Consider the following 24,710-nt stretch of genomic DNA (forward strand, 5'->3'; position numbering starts at 1 on the left):
TTTTGGGAGTTCAAGCCCCACATCGGGTTCACCACTGTCAGCACAGAGCCCGCTTCCGATCCTCTGTCCCCCTCTATCTGCCCCTCTCCCGCTGTGCTCTCCCCCAAAATAAATAAATATGGGGGAAAAAAAAAGTACTTTTACAGAGGAAAATGCATCATAAATGGATTTAAACTTCAGCATGAATCCAACTTCATACCAAAATAAGTAACTTAGTTCTAGCCTCTTGCCATACATTTATAAAATTTACCTAGTTTACACATTTTTTTGTATGATCTAACCTTATAAATAGAGGGTTTTCATCTAGTACTCAACCAAAGAAATAGGACTCTGTTCCAAGGCTGAAGAAAATACCTGAGGAGTAATTGGGAGAGGAATATTCCTAAGAATTTTCTCTACTGGGAATGTTGAGTTTCATGGTAGGAGTTTTAGGTTGTGCTGAATTTAGGACTTGGAGCTCACAGACTCCCTGCAAAGTGAGATGTAACCCGCTTATAATTATCAATACCTGAAATGTTTCAATTTTAGATGGGAAGAGGAAAACAGATTAAGGTAAAAATAGATTTTGAAGCAGTAACCAAATAGCATTTAATGAAATAAGAGGGGAGACTCTCATACCTACTGTGTATTTAAAATAAGAGTCAGTCAGTCACTGGAGTAATGTCTACGGGAACTATAATTTGTCTGAGAGCTGAATATGAAAGCATCACACATTTGATGTGACCAAAAAGTACCTTTAAACTTTTTTTTTTTTTTTTGGCCATTAATTCCAGTGAGTGGAGTCTCATTTGTATGAAAAGCTTCCTAAGATCATACTTACTCCAAAATTTGCCAAGTAATAACTTTTAAAGGGAAACATCCTTCCAGTGTTAAACTTTGCTTAATAAATAGAAGCTGTACATATTGCTATCCTACAGTCTTCCAACAGAGAAGCAGCTACTAGCTTACTAAGCTGGTAAGAATAGGACAAGAAACTACTGGGGTTACTCAATAGCTGTTTTAACTGAACTAGAAAGACTACACAGGTGGTTCAACAGAATTTACTTGTATATTTTCCATTTTCTGTGCTATTTGAAGGCATAGGATAGCTTTGTATTAGCTTTCTACAATACTGTGTTTTAAATTTATCCAGTAAACTAAGATGCAGTACAACTTTTATACAACTTAGGAGATAAAAAAAAAAAAAAAATCTCCACAAGAGAATGCAACTCAGCAGGCCCTGGTATTAAAACAATTTTCCAGAATAAACAGATACGCAATTGCATTAAAAGGCAGTTTTCAAATATTTTAAGTTACACCAAGATTCCTTCCAAATATCTGCCTTGCTAAACCAATGCAATCAAATCTTATTCAGTGTTAATAGTGGGGCATGGGTTTTGATAAGTGTTTACAGTTTTACTTTATCAAAAAACTTTTAAAGTGCTATCAAGCAGCAAAATAAATTGCATTAGCTCTGTGCTCCAGGTAGAGGTGCCAATTCCTCACGTAGAGGTACAAACTGTGAAATTGCAAAAGGTACAGTTTAACAGTAAATAGTGCAGGAATAAACAGTAACAAGTGGCCTAAATACAGAGTGGGACAGAATCAAACCAGTTATGTCTATGATTGCTCAAGTGAAACTGATATAGTTTCATTCATTCAAAATAAAGTGTGAAATTATAATTGGTGTTTAGAATCAAATTTGAAGAATTTCTTGATAAAATATCAATCTGTTCTTTTGAAATTGGAAATGAAACTATCAATTGATGGGAGAGCTAGAGACTTATTAACCCCTCCTACACAGATAAGGAAATAAGTGACAAAGTCTCTTGCACTGAAGTTATGTATTTTAACAGCTTTACATGTAATATTCATATATAAAAAACTTTAAGTGCTTTTCTCCAATTTAAAAATCTAAAGAATTCAAAAATAAGGCATTCAATATTTGAAAAAAGTACAGATTTACAAAATGTGTATTATTCTGTCATGAAAACTCCACACCAACATTATACACTTGGAAAAAAATACAAACAGGATATATTACAAATTTATGTAAGCAATAACTTAGTTCACACCATGCAATAAAAAGTACATTAATCAAGATACACAAGCTTTTGTAGGTTCTAAACTGAAGGACTTTTTTTTTCTGCAGAATCCTTAAAACCTGTGGCACTTAAAATGTGTTAGCCTTTCTACTGAGAGGTAAATTATACACAACAATGATGAAAAAAATTAACAGACCAGTTGTCTATTATGAATCATTCCAGCTTTGTTCAACAATGGCCGAAACTCTTTTCTCATATTCTCGTTTGTTTTCCTGATAAAGCTGTGCTGCCTGGCTATTGGCTGGACTGTTTGGATTCGGTTCATCCAGCAGAGACTAGATGGAAAGACAGAAAAGAAAAAAAAGATTTGCAAAGTTATTCTTTACATTAACGTGGGTTAGATATGAAGCACAGGAGTTGTACAAAACAACAAATTATTCACTAATGAAATGGCAGATAGATCTTCTGTATTTTTAGGTCTTAAATAGTTTCAGAAATGGCCTGATCACTGTAATAACTTTCCTGATGCTAGAAAACTTAAACTTCCAAAACTCATAGTTCTCAATTGTCTTAAGACCTCTAATTTCAAGGAAATTGGAAAAGAATATTCTTCAACATACTGAAACCATTAGCCAAGAAATAGAAATAGCTGAAAACAATGTTTATAAAATGATCTGAATTAAAAAGAAATGTGATAGAAAAAGCTTTAAAAATGTCTCAAGCAAAAATTTAATTGTGATCCTATGAAATCCACATAAACTAAAATAACCCTCAGTCCACCTCTCTCCAAAACTTTCATTCAGGGTCAACTCTGAACCCACCAGAGTGTTTTGACAGATGGTTAACACTATCTTCTTCTTCTTTTTTTTTTTTAAACAATTTCTCAGATGGGATAACATATTCATACTCATGACTGCTTCTCTGCACTTGGCAGTTTCTTGAGGTCTCTATGGTTTTTATAAGCAATCCTCTTTCTCTATCTCCAAGAAGAGTTTTCTTCCTTCTCCACATCCTCTGGCTATGCTTCTTGGGCACAACTCATGCTTGACCTGTGAGAACACTTTATTTACACAAGGATCAGGAAAATGACCATGGATTTGGTCCAGTGTGGTCACTAACAAAAAAAGCAGACCAACTGTCTAAAAATCATGGGTTTTTATCCAAGCTGTGCCATTGGTTACCTGGGTGCTGGGAAGCTTAGTTTGCTCACTTGGGTCTTTAGAGTGCTCCAAAAGAAGCTGACTATATCCCGCACAATCTTGAAAAATCATGATGCATCCTAACACACACTTACCTGAATTGATGTTAAGATAGAAGATACGTCATATGTTGGACTCCATCGATTCTGAAGGATATCTAAACATATGCTGCCATCAGCATACACTGCAAAGACAACACTAAAACTGGTTACATATTAACTTTACCATACTTAACAGTTAAAGAGAAATCTTTACTACAAATAGAATGCCTGGCCCCATCAGAAGTTGTGAACATTAATTACTAAACCCTGTCTCACAGAAAAATCAGTGTTCTCCTATTTTGCACTCATCAGAAGAATTTCAGAGTTGAATCTGTTTAAATTCCCTATTTCTAAATTCCTTAAATAAAGCTCTTAAAAAAAAAAAAACTTATATATCCACCCTAAGGTAATGATATACAAAGACATACATGATATGTTAATAAGTTTCTATTTTTATTTATTATTTCTTAAAATATTTACTTATTTTGAAAGAGACAGAATCCCAAGCAGGCTCCACACTCAGCATGGAGCCTGACACAGGGCTCAATCTCATGTCTGTGAGATCATGACCTGAGCTGGTATCAATAGTCGAAGCTTAATCGACGAGGTCACCCAGATGCCCCAATAAGATTCCAAATGTGGTAAAAATTTACAATAAATTTTGTAAAGAATTTACAAAATATTTAAATTTTTTCATTTGCAATATGTGTAGTCACAAAAACATTTGTAAGACTAAATGTCAAAATGTAAGTACAGGCTATCTGTAAATCACAGGATTATAAAGGGTCTTGTTGTCTTTTACCTTTTCTTGTATTTTATGATTTATTTTTAAAACGAGTATGCATTCCTTTCATAAAAAATGAAAACCAAGTGATTAAAACGTTTTAAGTCTTTAACATTTGGGAGGTTTTTTTCCCCTCTTAAACTGTATGTAAATTAATGAACATAATTTTCTTTTTTTTTTTTTAATGTTGAGACTCCTAAGCAGGCTCCATGCCATCAGTGCAGAGCCCAACGCAGGGCTCTAACTCATGAAGTGTGAGATGAGGACCTGAGTCAAAATCAAGAGTAGGATGCTTAACCAACGGAGCCACCCAGGCACCCCAGTGAACACTTGTGAGACTACATGTCTACATGATAAACTTCCACAAGTGGAACTGCTGTCTTGATGAAGGGTAAATCCGTTTAAATGTTATACATACTGCCAAACTTTGGAAAACTTCATGGAACCAGCCAGATCACTCCACATAAAGATAAGAATAGTGAGGCTTTTTTGGGGAGAGGGGCAAATTATACATAAATGCTGTCATTTCTCAGGGTTCTAATCTCCATCCTCTTCCTTCTTGCCCTGTATACACCCTCTGGGCGATGTTATCCACTCTCATGGCGTCAATGACCATCCATGTGCTAGCTATGTCTACTTTTTAGCTTTAGATCAGATTTAACTCTCTGCTTTAAAGCAGCTTACAGTGGCTTACTATCTATCCTACAGGAACATCAAACTTGGCAAGTCTACACAACAAAACACTTAAGTATAGATTAAGTTTCAAAGGAGTAACTATTTAAAGTAATCCAAAAGTAAACTAGAAGCCACAAACATTCATCAAATGATAAATGGATAAACAAAATACAGTATATTCATAAAATGAAATCTCACTTGAAGCAATAAAAGGAAATGAAGTACGGTTAAAACATCAATGAACCCTGAAAACTATGCTAGCTGAAAGCTACAAAAAGCCCACGTGAATTATAGGATTTCATTTATATGAAATGTCCAGTATAGGCAAATACATAGAGACAGAAAATATGACTGCCTAGGGCTGGGGTGCTGGGACAAAGGAGAAGGACTGCTCGTTGTCATGGGATTTTTTTTGGGAGAGATAAAATGTTCTAAACGTGATTATGGTGATGGCTGCATAACTCAGTGAATATACTAAAATCCAATGAACTGTACAATTTAAATGAATGAATAGCATGATACATGAATGATACTTCAAATAAAGATGTTTAAAAAGTAGACCAGAAAGTTAATAAAATACTAAGGTGCCTGGGTGGTTCAGTTAAGCATCTGACTTTGGCTCAGGTCATGGTTGGGGAGTTTGAGCACACCGGGCTCCACGCTGCTGCTGTGGAGCGTGCTTGGGTCTCTCTCTCTCTCTCTCCTTCCCTCTCTGCCCCTTTCCTGCTCTATCAAAATAAATAAACTGAAAAAAAAATTCTGATAAAAGAAAAAAGGGAAACCATGTTATTAATACAAAGGGATGAGAAATAATCTAATACATGTTTCCCTAAGGTTGAAAATACTACACACCTTACACACATAGACCACCACCACCCCCTGCACATTATACAGTGTTTCCCACTTTGACTTACAGAGCCTTCTTACCACATTGTGAATTTGATTCGATAACAAGTCTAAGATAAAAGTGAAATAAATGTTAAGTGACTCCTTCTGGAATTAAGTGAACTGATGGAGAAGACCATATTTAAATGAACAAAGGTTATAAAAAAGAAAACTTAAATCTTTCATACTGTATTTATAATCCAGGAATATACATATATTTGAAATAAATAAGAGATCACAGAAGAGCAAATTTAATTATAAAGAGTCACTCAGCAATCATTTATGGAAAACAGTAATTTCTACAAGTGAAAATAGGAATAGAGAAAAAATGGAAAACTGTATTTAAAAAAGTCTTGAAAACATATGAATGTTTGACCCAATAATCCCACTTGTAAAAGCTTATATTCTATAACAATAGTATGGGTATTTGGGAAGGTTTTCAAGAATGTTCAAAGTGCTATTTAAGGGGCACCTGGGTGGCTGAGTCCCTTGAGCATCCTACTCTGGATTCTGGCTCAGGTCACAATCTCATGGTCAGGAGTTTGAGCCCCAAGTCAGGTTCTGCAATCACCAACTAGGGTGCCTGGGTGGCTCAGTTGGTTAAACATCTGACTCTTAATCTCGCTCGGTTCATTATCTCACAATTCTTGAATTCAAGCCCTGCACTGGGCTCTGGGCTCACAGCGCAGAACCTGCTTGGAATTCTCTCACTCCCTCTTTCTCTGCCCCTCCCTCACTTTCTCTCTAAATAAATAAACTTTAAAAATAAATTATAAACTGAAAATCACCAACTGGACACATTAAATAAATTATGACTCATAAAACATTCTACAGCCATTAAGAAGGATATAAAAGAAAACAGATGAACATAAGGGAAGGGAAACAAAAATAATATAAAAACAGGGAGGAGGACAAAACAGAAGAGACTCATAAATATGGAGAACAAACCGAGGGTTAATGGAGGGGTTGTGGCAGGGGGGATGGGCTAAATGGGTAAGGGGAATTAAAGGAATCCACTCCTGAAATCATTGTTGCACTATATGCTAATCTGGATGTAAATTAAAAAAATAATAAAAAAATAAAATTAAAAAAAAAAAGGATGTAAAAGAATAGTTAATAAGGTACTCACAGTACCTATATATCTATATAAAAAATTATATCACAGTATCTATAAAGAAATTATATAGAACAATCTCAGTTTTGAACAAGCACTTGCATTATTTAAAAGCTAAATTTTAAGCAACAAATTATTTTTGGTATCTTTCACATTTCTACAAATAAATAGGTATTATTTTAGGGGCACCTGGGTGGCTCAGTCAATTAAAGAGTCCAACTCTTGGTTTCAGCTCAGGTCATGATTTCACAGTTTGAAACTGGGCTCTGTGCTGACAATGCAGAGCCTGCTTGGGATTCCTTCTCTCCTGCCCCACTCCTCATGCTCTTTCTAAATATAAATAAATAAACTTAAAAAAAAAGCACCTCTCTTAAAAAAGAATAAAAAGGATATTATTTTAAAATCAGAAGTATTAAAACAAAACAACTTTACTTGAAATTTGGAACCTTCTAAAGATTCCAGGATACAAAACCATAGCTAATACTGACATGGAAGCAACATCTAGAAGTGAGAAGTAGAAGGGAAGGCATAACAGGAAGGAAGCCACTGCCACTCTTTCCCCCCTCCCCTCATCATTTGTGAAGTGTAATAAAATGTTACTTACCATTTGGATGAAACATTTTGGATAAAAACCTAACAGTTGGTGGTTTATTTGGATACTCTTCAGAAAATTCTATTACTAGTTTAAAAGTACCTAGATAGAAAACAAACCAAAATAATTATAGTAAAGACAAGCAAAATTTTTAATCTCTTCATCAACGAATCCCCAACCCAATACTGGTGTTTTTGCACAACCACACAAAAATTAATGTCAATTTTGGCTTAGTACATAAAACACACTAAAAACACTTTGATTTACGTTAGACTGGTTACCACACAACATTGGCAAGCACTTGGGAACACACACTTTCAAGTGCTATCGGTGGGAATGTTAACTGCCATACTTTTGGAAGGCAATTTGGCCCTAGCTACCAAAGTTTAAAATGTACATTTGGGGAACTACAGCTAGTTTATTATAGCTTAGAGGGGTGTATGCCAAAGGATTGTGAGAGGGGGTAACTACCACACAACAAATGACTTAGACTGGAGGCATGGACACTAATCTGAAAGGTCTCTTCTGTCCCCATACGAATCTGTTCACTTAAATATGCAAAGAATCACTAGTGTTAGTGTAACTGCCTATTTTAGGTTACAGACCAAAGTGGTACACCTTGTAAAGCAGTATTTTATGGTAAGTACAAGCATAGGCTTTTAAAAAATTTATGCACTTCTAACAAAGTCAGTCTATTCACAGTGTACTAAGAACTCTCAATTCCAATTCCAAATTTATTATGCAGAAATAACCATTATTAGTGGTTTTGTCTTTCTAGACTTTTCTGTTTATATACTATCCAGTTTTTTATTTTGAGGAAATCTTCCCAAAGGTTGAAGAGGCATTCCAACTACAACCCTTGAGTATTTATAATACTCTGTAAATTGAGCCTTATTCCTAATGAAGTCAATAGAAGTTTAAACCATTCCAGATGTTTCTACAAGGTTCTTCCCTTAATTCATCAATGCAGTTTTAAAAAGCAAAACAAAAATCCTTTCTTCTATTTATTCTATCTTGTATTTTACCTTTACGTATTTAGTACATAACCTCTCTTTTACATTTTTTTTTTTTTTTTTTGCCATTTGGACATTTGGGATTAGGTAGGTCAAAGATAAAAGCAAAATCAAATGTGTTATCTATTTCATATTCTGAATCGAGGTATTATGAAATGTACAGTTAAATGGTGAAGGCAGCCTTATACCTAATAATGTATTTTGAAAGTTTACAGTTTAATTAAAAAAAGTATAATGTAAAAATTTCAGGCTACACAAATACAGAACAGTTTAAAAAAAAATTTTATGTTTATTTATTTTTGAGACAGAGAGAAACAGAGCATGAATGGGGGAGGGGCAGAGAGAGAGGGAGACACAGAATCCCAAAGAGGCTCCAGGCTCTGAGCTGTCAGCACAGAGCCCAATGCAAACCGTGAGATCATGACCTAAGCTGAAGTCGGATGCTTAACCGACTGAGCTACCCAGGTGCCCCTAGAAAACCTATTTTCAAGATTTTCCCCTACCTTATGGAGTCTCAGGACCCCTTTATACTCGTATTCCCAACCACAGCCATGTTTCCAATGGGAAGTCAACGGAATATTAAGATGGGGAGAGATACATGTGATAGCATACCATTTTATATATTTCCACCAAAAATGAAAAATAACTTCATTTGAAAATATTGGCTCTTTAGTAACTAGCTTCCAACAATTCCCCCAGTTTTTAACATTCTGTTGTCATGAATCAGTTGGTACAAACTGCTTCCAGCATGCTACTGGATTTAACTATCAGTGTTTCTTTCTTTTTTTTTTTTGTTAAAGATTTTTTGCTTAAGCAATCTCTGTACCCAACATGTGCTCAAACTTACAACCCTGGATCAAGAGTTGCATGCTCTATTGATTGAGCCAGCCAGGTGTCTCTAACTATCAGTATTTCTTATATTACAGGATTGAACTAAAAAATTTTGGAAGTAATTTCTATGCCCAATATGGGGCTCTAACTGTTTTGACCTGGAGATCAAAAGTCACATGTTCTAATGACTGGGCCAGCCAGGCTCCCCCAACTCAGAAAAATTTTAAATATTAATTACTGTAAACTCACTACACATTAACCTAAGTATGAAACCTAAGTATGAAACCTAAGTATATGTGTAACCTACACATTAAATTAAAAATAATATTATCTCCCCCCCTCCCCAAAGATAGTGAGAAGTGTAGCACTGTTTTACAATTCTGCAAGTCTCCTTAATGATTGGCTTTAACAGAAGACAGCTGGATTTTCTTAGCTACTTCTGCAATCTGTTACAATATGCTGTTTTGGTTGAGGGATAGGAAGCAAATCAGGCTTCATAAAATCGGTAAATGAAAAAGTAGAGTATTTTCATTGTTTTTTCAGATAGTTGTAGATATTCTTTTTTGATTACTAAAGAACTGGTAGGGTTTTAAAGGTTAATTGCAATGTAGAATCTGAAACCGTATCAATAAACGTTTTGCATCAGTTACACTAAAATCTGTTGCACAATGCATAAATCTTTTATTCATCCATAATTTTCTAGTATCATACATTAGTAACAAAAAAAATACAGACTTATACAAATGTAAATTCTGCCACATTTCATTATATACTATCAAAAAACAAATCACAATTAGGTAACCACCTACTGATCTTATCAGAGAAGTCTTGAAGTACAGTTCAGTTCATCACTTTTAAGTATGTCTGCCATACAGTCAAATCTAAATTATGACAGTTCGTCTCTCAGTCATTCATTCAAGTAGAAATGCTCCATGAAGAAAAGCAGTTTATGTTGCAACTCTGACAACTGCACGTGCTTTTTTTCCAGACAATTGTCACAGAAGTGTTTTATGCATACTTCCCACCTAATCACACAGAAGATTTTAAAAATGTATACTAAAGGGTCAGAATTTTTTTTTTGAGAGAGAGAGACAGAGTGGGGGGGGGGGGTGCGGGGGAGGGGCTTAAAGGGAAGGAGGAGAAGGGAGAGGGAGACAGGAGGAGGGAGGGGGAGAGAGAAGGAAGGAGAGGAGGGGGGAGAGGAGGAGGGAGAGAGGAAGAGGGAGGCAGAGAATCTCAAGCAGGCTCCAAGCCCAGCACAGAATCCTACATGGGACTTGATCTCACAACCCTAAAATCAAGACCTGAGCCAAAATCAAGAACCGGATGTATAACAATGAGCCAGCCACTCAGGCACCCCAAGGTTCAAAATTCAATAGTATTAATATTTACTTTTTTACCAAGATGTATCTTTTTTGTCATCAAGATGTTTTTAAGTGAAATTGGTAACTTTTAAAATCACAGAAGAAATTAACTTGAATTTAAATAAAGATTAAAAAAAATAATAAACAGCACATCTCTTTAAAAAACGCCAAGAACAATGGGTTGCCTGGGTGGCTCAGTCAGTTAAGTGAATGACTCTTGATTTTGGCTCAGGTCATGATCTCAATGTTCCTGGGTTCGAGCCCCATTCTGTCAGCACAGAGCCTACTTGGGATTCCCTCTCTGTCTCCTCCTCAATCAATAAATTACAAAGAATATGGGGTGTCTGGCTGGCTCAGCCGATGGAGCATGCAACTCCTGATCTCAGAGTGGGGAGTTCCAGGCTCATTTTGGATGTAGAGATTACTTAAAAATTAAAATCTTTAAAATACATTTATTTCTTAAATAAAAAGAATGCAATGACTGTTAGTACAGTATAGAGCCACCATCTTGATTTGTGCCAAGATGCTAAACTGCACAGGTCCACTTATAACTACTAAAGGTTTTGTACCATTAGTACTAATTTGAATAGAATAAACAAGGCAAATAGTGCCTCACTAGTGGTATGAAATTTTTTTAAATGTTTACTTATTTGAGAGAGAAAGAATGAAAGTGAGTGAGTGTGGTAAGGGCACAGAGAGAGGGAGAGAAAGAATCCCAATCTCTGTCAGCGCACAGCCCAATGCGGGGCTCAAATCTCATGAACTAAGAGATCATGAACCGAGCCGCAATTAAGAGCTGGACACTTAACTCTGGACACATACCAGACACCCTGGTATAAACAGACAGTTTTGATCACAAGGTATCCGTGAAATAGTTTCAGGGACTTTAAGGGAGCCCTGAGAACCTCCTGATAAACTGTAAAAAGCTGAAGTCCTTAAGTCCTTTTCTTCAATTCTTTACCCCCACCCAGAGGTAACCACTGGTAAGTGTGGTATAAAACCCTTTAATACACACACACCTGCATGTATATATTTAGTAAAAATGTAATACAATATATGTTATTCTGAAACTTTTTTTGTGTCTTGAAATGTACGACCAGATCTACCTTATTCTTTAACGGGTACATAATATTCTAGAATCTAGATATATCATAATTTACTTAACCATTTCCCCTACTGGCATTCAGGTTCTCTCTTTAAAAACAGTACTGCAATCAGTATATCTGTGCAAATTATCTTCAATGGCTTAATTCTGAAACCATTTTGATAATTAAAACAAACCTGTTCAACAATTCTTAATATCCATGCTATAATTAGGGAAAAATCTAAGGACCTGGGTCTTGGTGAAAATACTAAATTTAAGAGACAAATGATCATGCAGAATCCTATTTATGGATGTCAAATGCTAGCTAGGTGTGAAACTACTGGCAACCATTTTTTAAAAGATTTCTTATTTTATTTTTATCAAGTCATCTCTACACCCAACATGGGGCTCAAATTTATAACCCCAAGATTGAGATTCGCATGCTTTACTGAATGAGCCAGCCAGGTGCCCCAGCTATGTGTGTTTAAGAGCAATTTCGGCTCAACACCCCATCAGCATAGATACCAATGTTAAAAAAGCACCAAGGGCGCCTGGGTGGCTCATCAGGTTAAGCATCTGACTCTTGATTTCGGCTCAGGTCACGATCTCAACAGTTCATGAGTTCGAGCCTGGCATCATGCTCCGCGCTGACAGTGTGAAGCCTGCTTGGGATTCTCTCCCCCCCCCCCCCCCCCCCGAAAAAAGTGCACAATTATCCTCCTTTAACCTACCAACTAGGCCTATAGTTCTACAGCCAAATACCAAAGTAACACAAAGAACTTGCAATGGATAGTGATCAAAGTGACTTGGAAAGAAAGTCCTCTGTAAACTATGACTTCTTAGCACTAGTTTTAGTATGACCTAATAATGACAGAAAATAGTTTTAAATTAGATATGCTGTTGTTACAACTTCCTGCTTAAAAAGCAGTGTCCTAATATTACAGAAAACATAATGAGAATGACTTACCATCTTCAAAGGGTGTCCCTTCTGGTCTGAAAACAAGAAGATTTCTGATTAAAAGATGTTTTCATTCTGCCTCTTCCTGATTTTTAAGAGTGAAAAGGATAAACTCAGAGAAGGAGGGGCTCATTCTAGTGATTTGTGAAGTTTTAAAGATAGTGTTGGTTCACTGTCATGTTAGCCCTAGATTTTTAGAGATATAGGCATACAGGGTAACTATTTTCAAAGTTTTCATTTTAGGCTGGTTTTAAATAAAAAAAAAAGGGGGGGGGGTCACAACCTTAGTAGAAGAAGAATTAAGTTCATAAATACCAACCAGTGTCTTCTTAAGAGAAAAAGTCGTATTTTCAATTTACATCAGTAAGATGGAAATCACTTTTAAAGAAAACTGTAACACCAGTGTTCTGCTTCCCAGTAAAGCTCTTGTTCCAAACAGCTAGACAGAACTGATGTAAACCAAGAAAGATACTTTTTTTTCTCAAATCTCTTCCCTGCCTCTATATGCCAATTTCATCTTTCATAAGCAGCACTATCAAGTTTAATTAGTTCTTTCAAGGCATTCAGGATCTCAAAGCATGTTAGTCTGAATTTAATCTCTTTCCTTTAAAAGAGCGAACTACACTCATTGTTTTCACTAGTTTTTAACATGAACTCTTACAACTCATTGCAACTCAATTGTTTATGAAGGTATTCCTTTAAAGTTTGAGTGTAAAACCCAAGTTTAAAAAGTATGAAAGAAAAAAGATCAAATCCAGGAAAACAAAAGAAAGCATAATAAAATTCTAAATTAAGAAGCATGTATGCAATACATATAATATATAAAACATAGACCACTTCTCAAAAGGCTCCAGTTATTTCACACCAAGGTGTGAGACATTTTTATTTAAATTCTTACCACACTCCAAGTTGTCAGTATTTTTTACTCCTAGCTTTTTTAGTTACCAAAGAATGCAACCATAAACACTTGTTGGTACACTTTGTACAAAATAATTTACCTTTGCTCATTTAGTTTCGAATGATATTTTTATCAGGTAAAACCCAAAGGGATTAGAAAGTCATAGACAGTAACACCAATGCAAATAAATTTTACATAACTACAAAAACACTTATTGGCAGGTTTTTTTTCTAATTTACTTTGCAGTTTCTGTAAGATTCCTCAGTTCCACTTCAGTCTCTTTCCCTAGCCGATACATTCGCTTTTTAAAAAGAATTACTACACCTATCATTTGTTATACCTTTCCACTCACCCAAATATAACTGCATTCCACTGCATGATGTTGTTTTCAGATGGTGCGCCACTGACACCCACAGGTGGGTCCTCTTGCAATCTAGAAATCCAGAGTAGTAATTTCCAAAGTTGAACAGCTTTAAGTCACTAAGAATGCCAAACAGAACTCCTGTGGTCTGTACAATCTACTCTAATACAAACTAAATCCATCTCCTTGTTCTTGTGCCGAGGTGTAATAAACCATAGGACTTAAAAAAAAAACTTAACAGGTATATACCTATTAAATACATCTTCAAATTATCTAAAATTCCAAAGGGCTTTGGAGTCATCCCTCCTCAAATATCAAGGTTCAAAGTTAAGAAATACCTTCGAGAACTGATAAGTACAGACTGCCATCAACAACAAAAATTAAAAGCCCTGAATGCAAAAAATATTTTTACGCACCATCAATTTTGCTGCCATAAACATGCTGAGACTGTGTGAGTCCTAACCACAGCTACCTGTGCAACAGCACCCCCACCCCCCAAAAGGACCCTCAAGGCAAACACTAAATGGCTGAAAATATTTATATTCAATTTAATCAGGAAACTAGTGTTAGGCAGGAGAATAGCTTTATCTCATTTGTTTCAATTAGCAACAGCCTTTAAAGAAATCAAGCGTCAATTAGATTTTTTCATCAATCCCTATTTTAAAGACCTGCAATATAGCTAAATCTATCTCTCATTATCAAGAGACTCAATACAAAGCTACCTTCCAACATGTCATAATCAAATTCTTGTAACATGAAGCCCTTGGAAAACTACCAAAGGTGCCATGTGTTCAACTCAGAATTAAACAGAAAAGTGCAGTAAGAAACCAGAGTAACAATGGAAAGGAGCTGAACTTTTATTATTTGGATTTCAATCACCGGAACGTGAAATATGGTTTTAAGTTTCAGAAGACAACTTTTGCACCAAATAGAGCACCTCCTTGTACAGACTGTCATTTCAGTAAAAAAATAAGCGAGACATTTTATATACAGACATAAATCTGTAGTGATTGTCAGGTAACATACTTTCAAATTAGTCTACATAAAAATAGTTCTTTTCAGTCAATCTGATTAAGCCACGATGACCAGAACCCTTAAAGGAATTATGCTGCTTCATGTCCACCAAAGGTAAACGGCTAAATTAGAATATATTCAATGATAAACTATCCAAAGCTCAAAACAATGGCTTCCAAATGCCTCACCTATGGCTTTCTAATGGCGAAGTTGAAAGGTTACTTCCTGAGCAGCTACTGGATATTTTGTCTCAACCAGGGCAGGTCTCCCCAGAAAATCACTTAAAAATATGCAGTGGATCTAGTGCAGTTTTCCGTTTTTTTCCCCCGTACCTCCGAGTATCAAAGGTAAACAACTGAGAAAAAGGCACTTCTTCCTCACTAACCCAACACCTCTTAACAAAACCCTATTTTACAAAAGGAGACCCAGGGAGTATCAGGTTAGCGCCAGTCTCAAGGAAGGCATTTTTCCAGACTTTGGAGGCTATAGATAGGGCTTTATACGCCAAGCCACAGAGCTGAGTTCCAGAAGGCACTGGCAGCCTGGGCTGCCAGCCCGAGTCCCAGGTCTCTAAGCCAGTTCTCAAGGTCCTTTCGGGCGGGCGAGGGGGAGTCGGGTTTCGGAGGATGGGTTACTAACCTCCGGACCTCGCGCTGCAGACCCCACCCTCACTGCAGAAAGAATGGGGGGGGGGCGCTTTTCGTCCCAACCCTGCCCCTCAGAGAAGACTGCAGGGCCATCCAGCAAAACTAACTGATGCAACAAGCAGGGAAAAAGACTGCAAGGGTTCGCTTTTGGGGGACGAGGCACCGCAGGGTGCAGGGGCGGGGGGGAATGAGGCTTGAGCTCTAGGGCCAGACGTCGGCAGCTGACCCAAGTGAGCAGCGGGGGCATCCTAGGATAGTCCATAGCCATCTTTTTACTTTTGGGGGAGGGGGTATCAAAATTTCTTCAATAGGAAGAGCGAGGAAGGAAGGATGGGGAGTGCGAACGGGGAATGGGCTTCCGTCGGTTCCACTGGGCCCATAGTCGGCCCTCTTAGGGTTAGGAGAGGAAGGTGTCCCGGATCCCCGCCCAGCAGCCCCACAGCCACGGGGAGGAGCCGTCCCCCAGGCCAAGGTGAGGGGCCTTACCGCTTGAAATCCCTCATGAGCCTCCTCCGCGCCGGAGTCGACATGCTCCCCAGCTGCCCCGCGGTCAGTCTGAAAGAAAAGAGTCCCGCGCAGCCCCCCCACCCCCCGGCGCGTCGGCCGAATCACTGTGGGTCACCACCGCTGCCGAGACTGCACAAACAACCCTGCAATGACGTCTCCCTCCGCCGCCTCCAGATCCCTCCGCCCTCCGCCACTACCACGGAGTGAGGGGTGTGGTAAAAGGGTACGGGGCGTATGAGAGCTCGTTGTGGGAATTTTTAGCAGGATTCTGTCCATTTTGGCTTCCTGATATAATAGATAAATTAGTTCTGTCTGATATAGAGATGTAAATTGTGGATTATGAGATCCCAAAACTGAAACGCCATTATGTTTCTCCCCCTTTCACTAGTTTAAACTGGACCGGGTGGGGACAGAAAGACGCATCCGGGGCCAGAGATTTCAGGGAAAGGAGGTGGGATGACGTAAGGTCACGTGACTGCCGGCAGCGTTGTCAACAATCCACCCCTGAGGGGGAGGGGACGAAGTATCTAGAACCACGTGTCCCTGTGACGCGATTAGAACGCATCACGTGGGAGTGTCGCCAGAATCGGAGGCTCGGTCAGATTTCTGGAGCCGGTAGTTAAATTTAAGGGGTTGAGGGCCGGGGGAGACTTTTACTAGTTTTCTCTAAGGTTTGTTTGAACAGGGACGGCGATTGTGGCCTAAGCAAAAGCTCGTTTTGCTTAACTCATTAAAACAAAGTCGGACATAATATGGATTTAAAATCCTTTGTGGTTAGTTCAACTGCTTATCAAATCTGATACATGGGGCAATGAGAGGACCTCCAGTTTTTATAATAAGTGCAGCATTGAATGCTGAGGCACACACCACGTAAAATCCCTTGGAATGCTTCCATTAGGCCACCAAATACCCTGGCACATGCATTACAATGGGGTTTCTAGGGTAGGAAATTCTGAGAACAAAAAAGTATGGTATACAGATTTTTTAAAAGTTTGCTGCACTCATTTGAGGATTTGTGTCAAACTGTGTAAAAGTCCACGGATTTGGCTAAGATGGGGTACATGGAGAGGAGATCTCAAGAGAGCACTTCCAAGTGTGATTGGATGTCAAGAAAGCCTAAAAATATGACTCAGATGTGAAGAAGAAATTTTGCAGACATGGGTGGGGGGGGTTATAAATCTAACCTGGATAACTGGTTTCAGGTTTTGTACACCAGCAAATAAGGTGCAAATGGGCCTGAATTGTTGCCCATCGGGGAGCTCAGGAGGTGTTGATCCTTGGGGATTCTGACATTTCCCTCCCTCTAGTTCCTTTAATGCCTGGCCTCAGGGCCAATAAAGGTCTGCAGGACTCTCAGCACTGTATAACCCTTTGGGTTAATTGTTCAGCCCAAAGCAGAATGGAAGTATTGCATGAAGTTGCCAATAGTTCCATGGAACCAGAAAAGGTTAATTGCACCCACTTTCTTGCTACCTCCTTTTCTTGAAACAGTGAATTTTATCTTTTGTTTTTATAACTGCCTTGGTGATCAAGGCAGACAGGCCTAACTCTTGATAGGTTCTACTATGCATTCACACATGTGATTCTGTAAGTCAAAAGCTGAATATTGTTTGTCTTCCTGATATATAATTCTCCCCAAAGCTAAAGATGAAGACATATAGGTAGGATTACATGCAGGAAAATGCTCAGGATAAACTGCAAAAAAATCCCTGTTATGTCATTTATCTAGCAATGTATAACTGTTATGGAAATTGACAGTTTATGGAGGCTGGCAGGCCAGCAGAACCCAATGCCTAGTTCTTAAGCAATTAACGCTTATTTATTTTTGAGACAGAGAGAGACAGAGCATGCACGGGGGAGGGTCAGAGAGAGGGAGACACAGAATCTGAAACAGGCTCCAGGCTCTGAGCTGTCAGCACAGAGCCCGACACGGGGCTCGAACTCACGGGCCGCGAGATCATGACCTGAGCCGAAGTCAGCTGCTTAACCGACTGAGCCACCCAGGCGCCCCAATTCTTAAGCAATTAAATAACTTTTTTTTTCCTCTTTCTGTCCCCTTATATGTCAAGCAATTTTGGTATGTCTATCCAATTTTGAATTACTTGTTTTCCCAAAGAGAGCGTTTTTATTTTTTTTAACTTTTTTTTTTTTTTTTAATTTATTTTTGAGACAGAGCATGAACGGGGGAGGGGCAGAGAGAGAGGGAGACACAGAATCAGAAGCAGGCTCCAGGCTCCAAGCCATCAGCCTAGAGCCCGAAGCCGGGCTCGAACCCACGGACCGCGAGATGGTGACCTAAGCCGAAGTCGGACGCTCAACCGACTGAGCCACCCAGGCGCCCCAAGAGGGCGTTTTTAAAAAGAAGGAGTACGAGTTCAAAAAAAATTCAAAAGGGGCGCTTGGGTGGCTCAGTCAGTTGGGCATCCGACTCGGCTCAGGTAATGATCTCGCAGTCCGTGAGTTTGAGCTCTGCATCAGGCTCTGTGCTGACAGCTCAGAGCCTGGAGCCTGCCTCAGATTCTCTATCTTCCTTTCTCTCTGCCCCTCTCCCTGCTCACGCTTGCTCTCCTTCAAAAATAAATTAACATTAAAAAAATTTTTTTAAGCATATGTGTTCAAGAAACGTTCTTGAACCATCTTAACTGCGTTTTAAGGATGTATGTCAATGGCTGAGGTCGAACTGAGGTCTACGCAATTTAACGTAACTAGGTAACTTAGACAACTGTAATTACACAAGACTTCCTTGGAAAGACTTGTTTTACAAGATGACTCCGCTTAATGACAGCAGGTATCCTTTTAGGACCCAGCACCAGCGGCAGGTGTTCGTTGGCCCGGAGGCATCTAAGAGCTGGTCGGGCAAGCTGGCGCCTCTGTGGCCCTTCCTTAGAAGACGTGAAGACCCTGGGTGCTGTCAAAATGGGGGTCCTCCCACTCTCAACTCAAAACCAACCTTGTGAGTTGGTCTCAATCCATAAACTTCCCACCCCACCCCACGCAAGCTTTCACTGAGCGCTTTCACCTCGCCTCATTTGCTCTTCCGGGTCGGGTGGGGGTCGGGCCGATGTTCCGATCTTGCGCAGTAGAGCCCGGGGCGTGAGGCCAGCTGCATCGTTGCCATGGTAGTGGCCGGCCGGGATTTAGCTGGGCAGGCGAGATAAGTAGGGTCAGTGTCTAGTTGACCCGCTGGGTGTGCGCGGAACCTGGCTGGCGGCATTACAAAATGGGCTGAGACGTCGGTGGTTGACTGGATGAGGTCGACTTCGGGAAGAAGGGCGCGACACTGGTCCGGGTGTCTGGTTTGAGGAGCGGGTGGGGCTGAGGTTTTCTTGGGTCCGGTGTCTGACCTGTAGGCGACTGCAGTATTTTGGGAACCCCCCTACCTGACGGGCGCATGACAGGAAGTGTGCGGACCCCACTCCTGATGGGTGACATGTAGTGAGGGAATCTTCAATCTTAGTGTTCATGGGAATGACCGAGAGAGCAGGAAGATCTCTAAGTTCTGGTGAGGCTGGAGCCCCACAAGGACACCCTACTGTCTGCAGGTGGCAGAGTCCCAAAGACAAGAGTCTGTGGAAAAGATTAATATTTTTTTATGTTTAGGTATTTTAAAATACGGGTTTATTGTGGAAATGCATTGCGCAGCTTGAATAAATAAAAGTACAAATGCTTAACATTTTCTTTCTTTCTTTTTATGAAGAAGAATCCAGGTTTGAAAATGGAAATGTATGAAACTCTCGGAAAAGTGGGAGAGGGAAGTTATGGAACAGTCATGAAATGTAAACATAAGGATACTGGGCAGATAGTGGCCATTAAGGTATTTTATGAGAAACCAGAAAAATCTGTCAACAAAATTGCAACGAGAGAAATAAAGTTTTTAAAGGTTTGTTTCTTTTACCTTGGTTGCTTTAAGTCAAAGAGGAATTGTTATAGAGTAAAAAATTATAAAAGGAATATTTTATTTAACACATATATTAAGACATATAGTAGGCATAAAATGTGGTACCCTACCTTATTGTGTGTATTCTGAAATTTTATAGCAATACAAGATATATATGCTTATGTATAATGTAACAAAAGTTATGCCAAATGTGGTGAAATGTTTGTTCAGAAATATGCAGGTATAATAATTAGTAAAAATATCTGCTTTGTGAAAGGCATTTTGCCAGATGCTGAGATTATAATGCAGTACCTCCTTTTCAGAACTTTTTACTATTTAATCAGAAAGATGGGAGCGCACTTGAAAACCATACTGAATAGAAAGTGGCTTATAATAAAGGCCAGTTGGGTAGAGAAATTTTCTTGGAGGAAATAGAACATGAATTTGGCCTTAAAGCATGTACAGAATTTAGGCAGGAGAGAGAAACTAATTTATTCCACATTAGGAAACAACATAAACTCAGAGATGCCCAAGTAGTTCTGAGGAGAGACCAGAGACTTTTGCCTGTAGAGTTTTTTTGTAAAGAAGTAGAAAGAGGTGATATTAGAGAAGTAAACAGGAGTTAGGTTTTAAAGTCTTGTCTTTTTAAAAATTATTTAAATGTTTATTTATTTTGAGAGAGAGCGAGGGAAGGGCAGAGAGAGAGAGAGAGAGAGAGAGAATCCCAAGCAGGCTCCACACTCAGCACAGAGCCTGATGCAGGGCTCCATCTCACAACCATGAGATCATGACCTGGGCCAGTATCAAGAGTTGGACACTCAATCCACTGAGCCATCCAGGTGCCCCAAGTCTTTTCTTAAATGGACAAAACTTGGGGCGCCTGGGTGGCTCAGTCGGTTAAGTGTCCGACTTTGGCTCAGGTCATGATCTCGTGGTCCGTGAGTTCGAGCCCCACGTCGGGCTCTGTGCTGACAGCTCAGAGCCTGGAGTCTGCTTCAGATTCTGTCTCCCTCTCTCTGACCCTCTCCCGTGCATGCTCTGTCTCTCTCTGTCTCAAAACAAAACAAAACAAAACAAAACAAACAAAAAAACCCCACCAAAACATTAAAAAAAAAAACAAACTGATGTCATTTCACACACACAAAAAAAGGACAAAACTTGATTTTGTAAGAGGTGGAATATTTTGAATTCAAAATAATTAATCTAGCACTATTTTTTAGAATAGATTGGAAGACTGAGTAAAAATAGCGAGATCTCATAAATTTAATTCAAGAATCCTGGTAAATATCATGAGAGCCCTTGCTGGATTGCAGCAATTTGAATTTAAAGTGAGAAAAGTAAAGTTAAAATAGAATACATTTCAAAAAGAAAAGACATGAAAGGATGTAGAAGGAAACAAAGGGAGGAGAAAAAAAGAATTGAAGTTCAGTGACTGTTATCATTGATGGAAATATGAAAGACCCAAAAAAGAAATGGTCTGGGAAGTAGTTCACTTTTAGAAATGTTGAATTTGAGGTGACAGGAATATATTTAAGTAAAAATGACTAGTGTGCTTTTAGAGATGGGGGCAGAAGATAGAATTTTGTGTGGGTATGACAGGTCAACCCAGGGGGAAGAACTCAGGAGTGTGAAGAAAGGAGGATTATCATTCTTTGGGGATTGGGTACAAAACTAGTGATTAAAAAAATTTTAAATCTACATATTTTATTTATTGGAATTTGTCTAGATGTTTTAAGGTTTATGACTTTCACAACATAGTCTATTGGCTTATTTTTTTTTCAAAAAATTTTTTATTCATTGGCTTATTTCTTACAGAAGTTTTTGTTTGATCTAATCCAACAAGAGAGAGTTCTTGGATTATTTCACATTTTTAGTCTAAAAAGATTGCCATAGTGATTTATTTATTTGAATTAAATTTTTATCTTCTTGAATTTTGTTGAATAAATTACAGTTAGAATAATTCGTGATAATATCTGTAGAAAAGTTATCTGATTATGAAGGAAGACAAAAGTAAACAATTTGAAAAGTGACATTGGAGCATTTATAGGAGTTTCATGGTTTATCTGAGAAAACACCTGATTCCTTACCCTGGGTGGATCTTCCATAGTGCTTATTAATTCACATTAACTCTTTGTTGCTTTTGCCTTTAAAATAAAGACTGGACAGGGAAACAGTAATTTTCCTTAGTTGAAGGGTTAGTAGAGTAGTGTCCAAAACCAGTCAATTGTTCTTGATACTGCCAGCATGCTGTCACTGCAGCATTTTGGCATCTTGCCAATCAGGGAAATTGGGAACAAAAATAGGAAGGGAATCTGGCATTATATTCTGGCATGTTTTTCTCTTGGTCATATTTTAAGGACTTAGGTCTTAGTACAGATAAGTCGAAAAATTGATATTGTGCCATTAGAATAAAGGCAAATATTTTTTCATAAAAGCATAGTTTTCTAATGAATCTAACATTGAAAATATACATCTCAATTAAATTTTTTTAAGTTTATTTATTTATTTTGAAAGAGAGCAAGCGTGAGCAGGGAAGGGCAGAGAGAGAGAGGGAGAGAGAGAATCAGAAGGAGTCTCCATGCACTGTCAGCACAGAGCACGATGTGGAACTAGATCTCATGAAACTGAGATCATGACCTGAGAAATCAAGAGTCTGCTCAGGAGCTCCTGTACCTCTCAGTTTTTAGTGAAATGAATAAATGTTTTTGGTAATTTGAAAATGTTAAATATTTGAGAATATTTGGTAATAATTCAGCGTGTTAAAAACTAAAATAAGCAGCATAAAATATGGAGCCTGATTTGTTTTCTAGGCTGGTACATGCCATTTTTACTCTTTGGAAGTTATTTTAACAGTGTTACTAGTTTAAAAAGATGTTTTATTGCTTAGTAGAATACTACAGACAGTGAACAAAAAGGTATCCACAAACAATGGTATATTTTTATAAAGTTCCTATAGCTATAAATTGTTTTTTCACATATCTGAAAGGGTTCTAGATATTTTGATGCTCTTGTTATAGTATTATTAATTTATACTGTCCACTTGGAACTTATGTTTACTTTTGAGACTTTAGGATCAAACTAATAAAATAATTTCTTAAAATTCATATCATGTACTGAATGGCACTGAAATCCATGCTCGCTTGAAAATGTAAGAACATTTTATTAAAAAAAAATTTTTTTAGGGGCGCCTGGGTGGCTCAGTCGGTTAAGCGGCCGATTTCGGCTCAGGTCATGATCTCGCAGTCCGTGAGTTCGAGCCCCGTGTCGGGCTCTGTGCTGACAGCTCAGAGCCTGGAGCCTGTTTCAGATTCTGTGTCTCCCTCTCTCTGACCCTCCCCCGTTCATGCTCTGTCTCTCTCTGTCTCAAAAACAAATAAACGTTAAAAAAATTTTAAAAAAAAAATTTTTTTTTAATGTTTATTCTTGAGACACACACACACACACACGCACATACACACACACACATACACACACACACACACAGAGCAGGGGAGGGACAGAGAGAGAAGGAGACACAGAATCCGAAGCAGGCTCCAGGCTCTGAGCTGTCAGCACAGAGCCCAATGCAGGGTTCGAACTCACAAACTGTGAGATCATGACCTGAGCTGAAGTCATATGCTTAACCAACTGAGCCACCCAGGCGCCCAAAGATGTAAGAACATTTTAAATTTCAGATATTAAATTTAACTATAAACCAGGTTAAAGGATAATACCAAGTTGTATTATAGTACACTAACCAAGTGATTTTAGTAAGCAATCAAATGCCAACCTCAAGTAAGGCAGTACATTTCCCCTTGTTTTATATGTATTAATTATGAAATAGTTTAGAATTTTTTTTAAGTTTATTTTTTGAGTAATCTGTACACCTAACGTGGGGCTCAAACTCAAGACTGCGAGATCAAGAGTTGCATATTTTTCCAACTGAACCAGACAGGTGCCCCAAGTTTAGCATTTTAGAAAATAGGAACGTAAGCAAATAAGTTGAAAATTTTCTATTGAAATGCATGGAGTAAAAGAAGCTAAGAATATTTTTGCTTTTTAAAATTACATAGATCTTGGGGCACCTGGGTAGCTCAGCTGTTTAAACATCTGACTCTTGATTTCAGCTATGGTCATGATTTCATAGTTTGTGGGATCAATCCCTGCTGACAGCACAGAGCCTGCTTGGGATTCTGTCTCTCCCTCCCTTTCTGCCCATCCCTTACATGTATGCATGTTCTTTCTCAAAATAAATAAACTTTAAAATTATATAAGTGTTATATGTACAAATTATTGTGCACATAATAATTTATTAAAAATCTGTTTCTTTTGTCAATAGCAATTTCATCATGAAAACCTGGTCAATCTGATTGAAGTTTTTAGACAGAAAAAGAAAATTCATTTGGTGTTTGAATTTATTGACCACACAGTATTAGATGAGTTACAACATTATTGTCACGGACTGGAGAGTAAACGACTTAGAAAATACCTGTTCCAGATCCTTCGGGCAATTGAATATCTTCACAATAATAATGTAAGTGCTTCAGAGTAAGCCAAACTATAGGCTGTATATGAATCATAAATGCCCTTTATGAAGATTTAAAATTTATTTTCCTGTACAATATTAATTGAATTGGGGTCACTACCTTAAAATTTAGTTACAGAATTGTAAAACATATTGACTACACAGTAAAAAAGCTATAACTATAACAATAGGGCAAACCAAGTTGGAATACTAAAGTATCAGTAATTTCATAACGAAGAATCAACAGTCAATTGGGACACCTTTTGTTGTGGAAAGTACATTAAAATGTTGGGCTGGCTCAAATGAAGGGATGTTTGGAGATAGGAACTGGAAACTAG

At 38.1% G+C, this 24,710-nt stretch overlaps 2 protein-coding genes across 7 annotated transcripts in view; one reads left to right on the plus strand and one right to left on the minus strand.

Annotated features, from left to right (window-relative positions):
- Nucleotides 1–1,808: 1,808 nt before the first annotated feature.
- On the minus strand, nt 1,809–16,141 carry UBE2B (ubiquitin conjugating enzyme E2 B). The gene is made up of 6 exons (XM_019421982.2): nt 15,971–16,141; nt 13,815–13,895; nt 12,574–12,599; nt 7,327–7,416; nt 3,319–3,407; nt 1,809–2,359 (listed from the first exon to the last, which is right to left on the minus strand). The coding sequence occupies exons 1-6, from the start codon at nt 16,012–16,014 to the stop codon at nt 2,231–2,233; spliced, it is 459 nt and encodes a 152-aa protein (XP_019277527.1). The 5' UTR covers nt 16,015–16,141; the 3' UTR covers nt 1,809–2,230.
- Nucleotides 16,142–17,491: 1,350 nt separating this feature from the next.
- The window catches only part of CDKL3 (cyclin dependent kinase like 3), a 99,171-nt gene continuing 91,952 nt past the window's right edge, over nt 17,492–24,710 (plus strand). For 3 of the 6 annotated variants that reach the window (XM_053907478.1, XM_053907483.1, XM_053907482.1), the window contains exons 1-2: nt 19,082–19,871; nt 24,187–24,381. In XM_053907478.1, coding sequence (XP_053763453.1) covers nt 19,683–19,871; nt 24,187–24,381 — 384 coding nt within the window. In that variant the 5' untranslated portion in view covers nt 19,082–19,682. Of the gene's footprint in view, nt 17,579–19,076; nt 19,872–24,186; nt 24,382–24,710 lie in introns of those variants that run through there. The other 3 variants (XM_053907481.1, XM_053907479.1, XM_053907480.1) reach the window with 3 other exon arrangements.

The sequence above is a fragment of the Panthera pardus genome, unplaced genomic scaffold (genome assembly GCF_024362965.1).
Source record: "Panthera pardus isolate Hobbes unplaced genomic scaffold, ASM2436296v1 HiC_scaffold_2, whole genome shotgun sequence".
In the NCBI taxonomy this organism is placed as follows: Eukaryota; Metazoa; Chordata; class Mammalia; order Carnivora; family Felidae; genus Panthera; species Panthera pardus.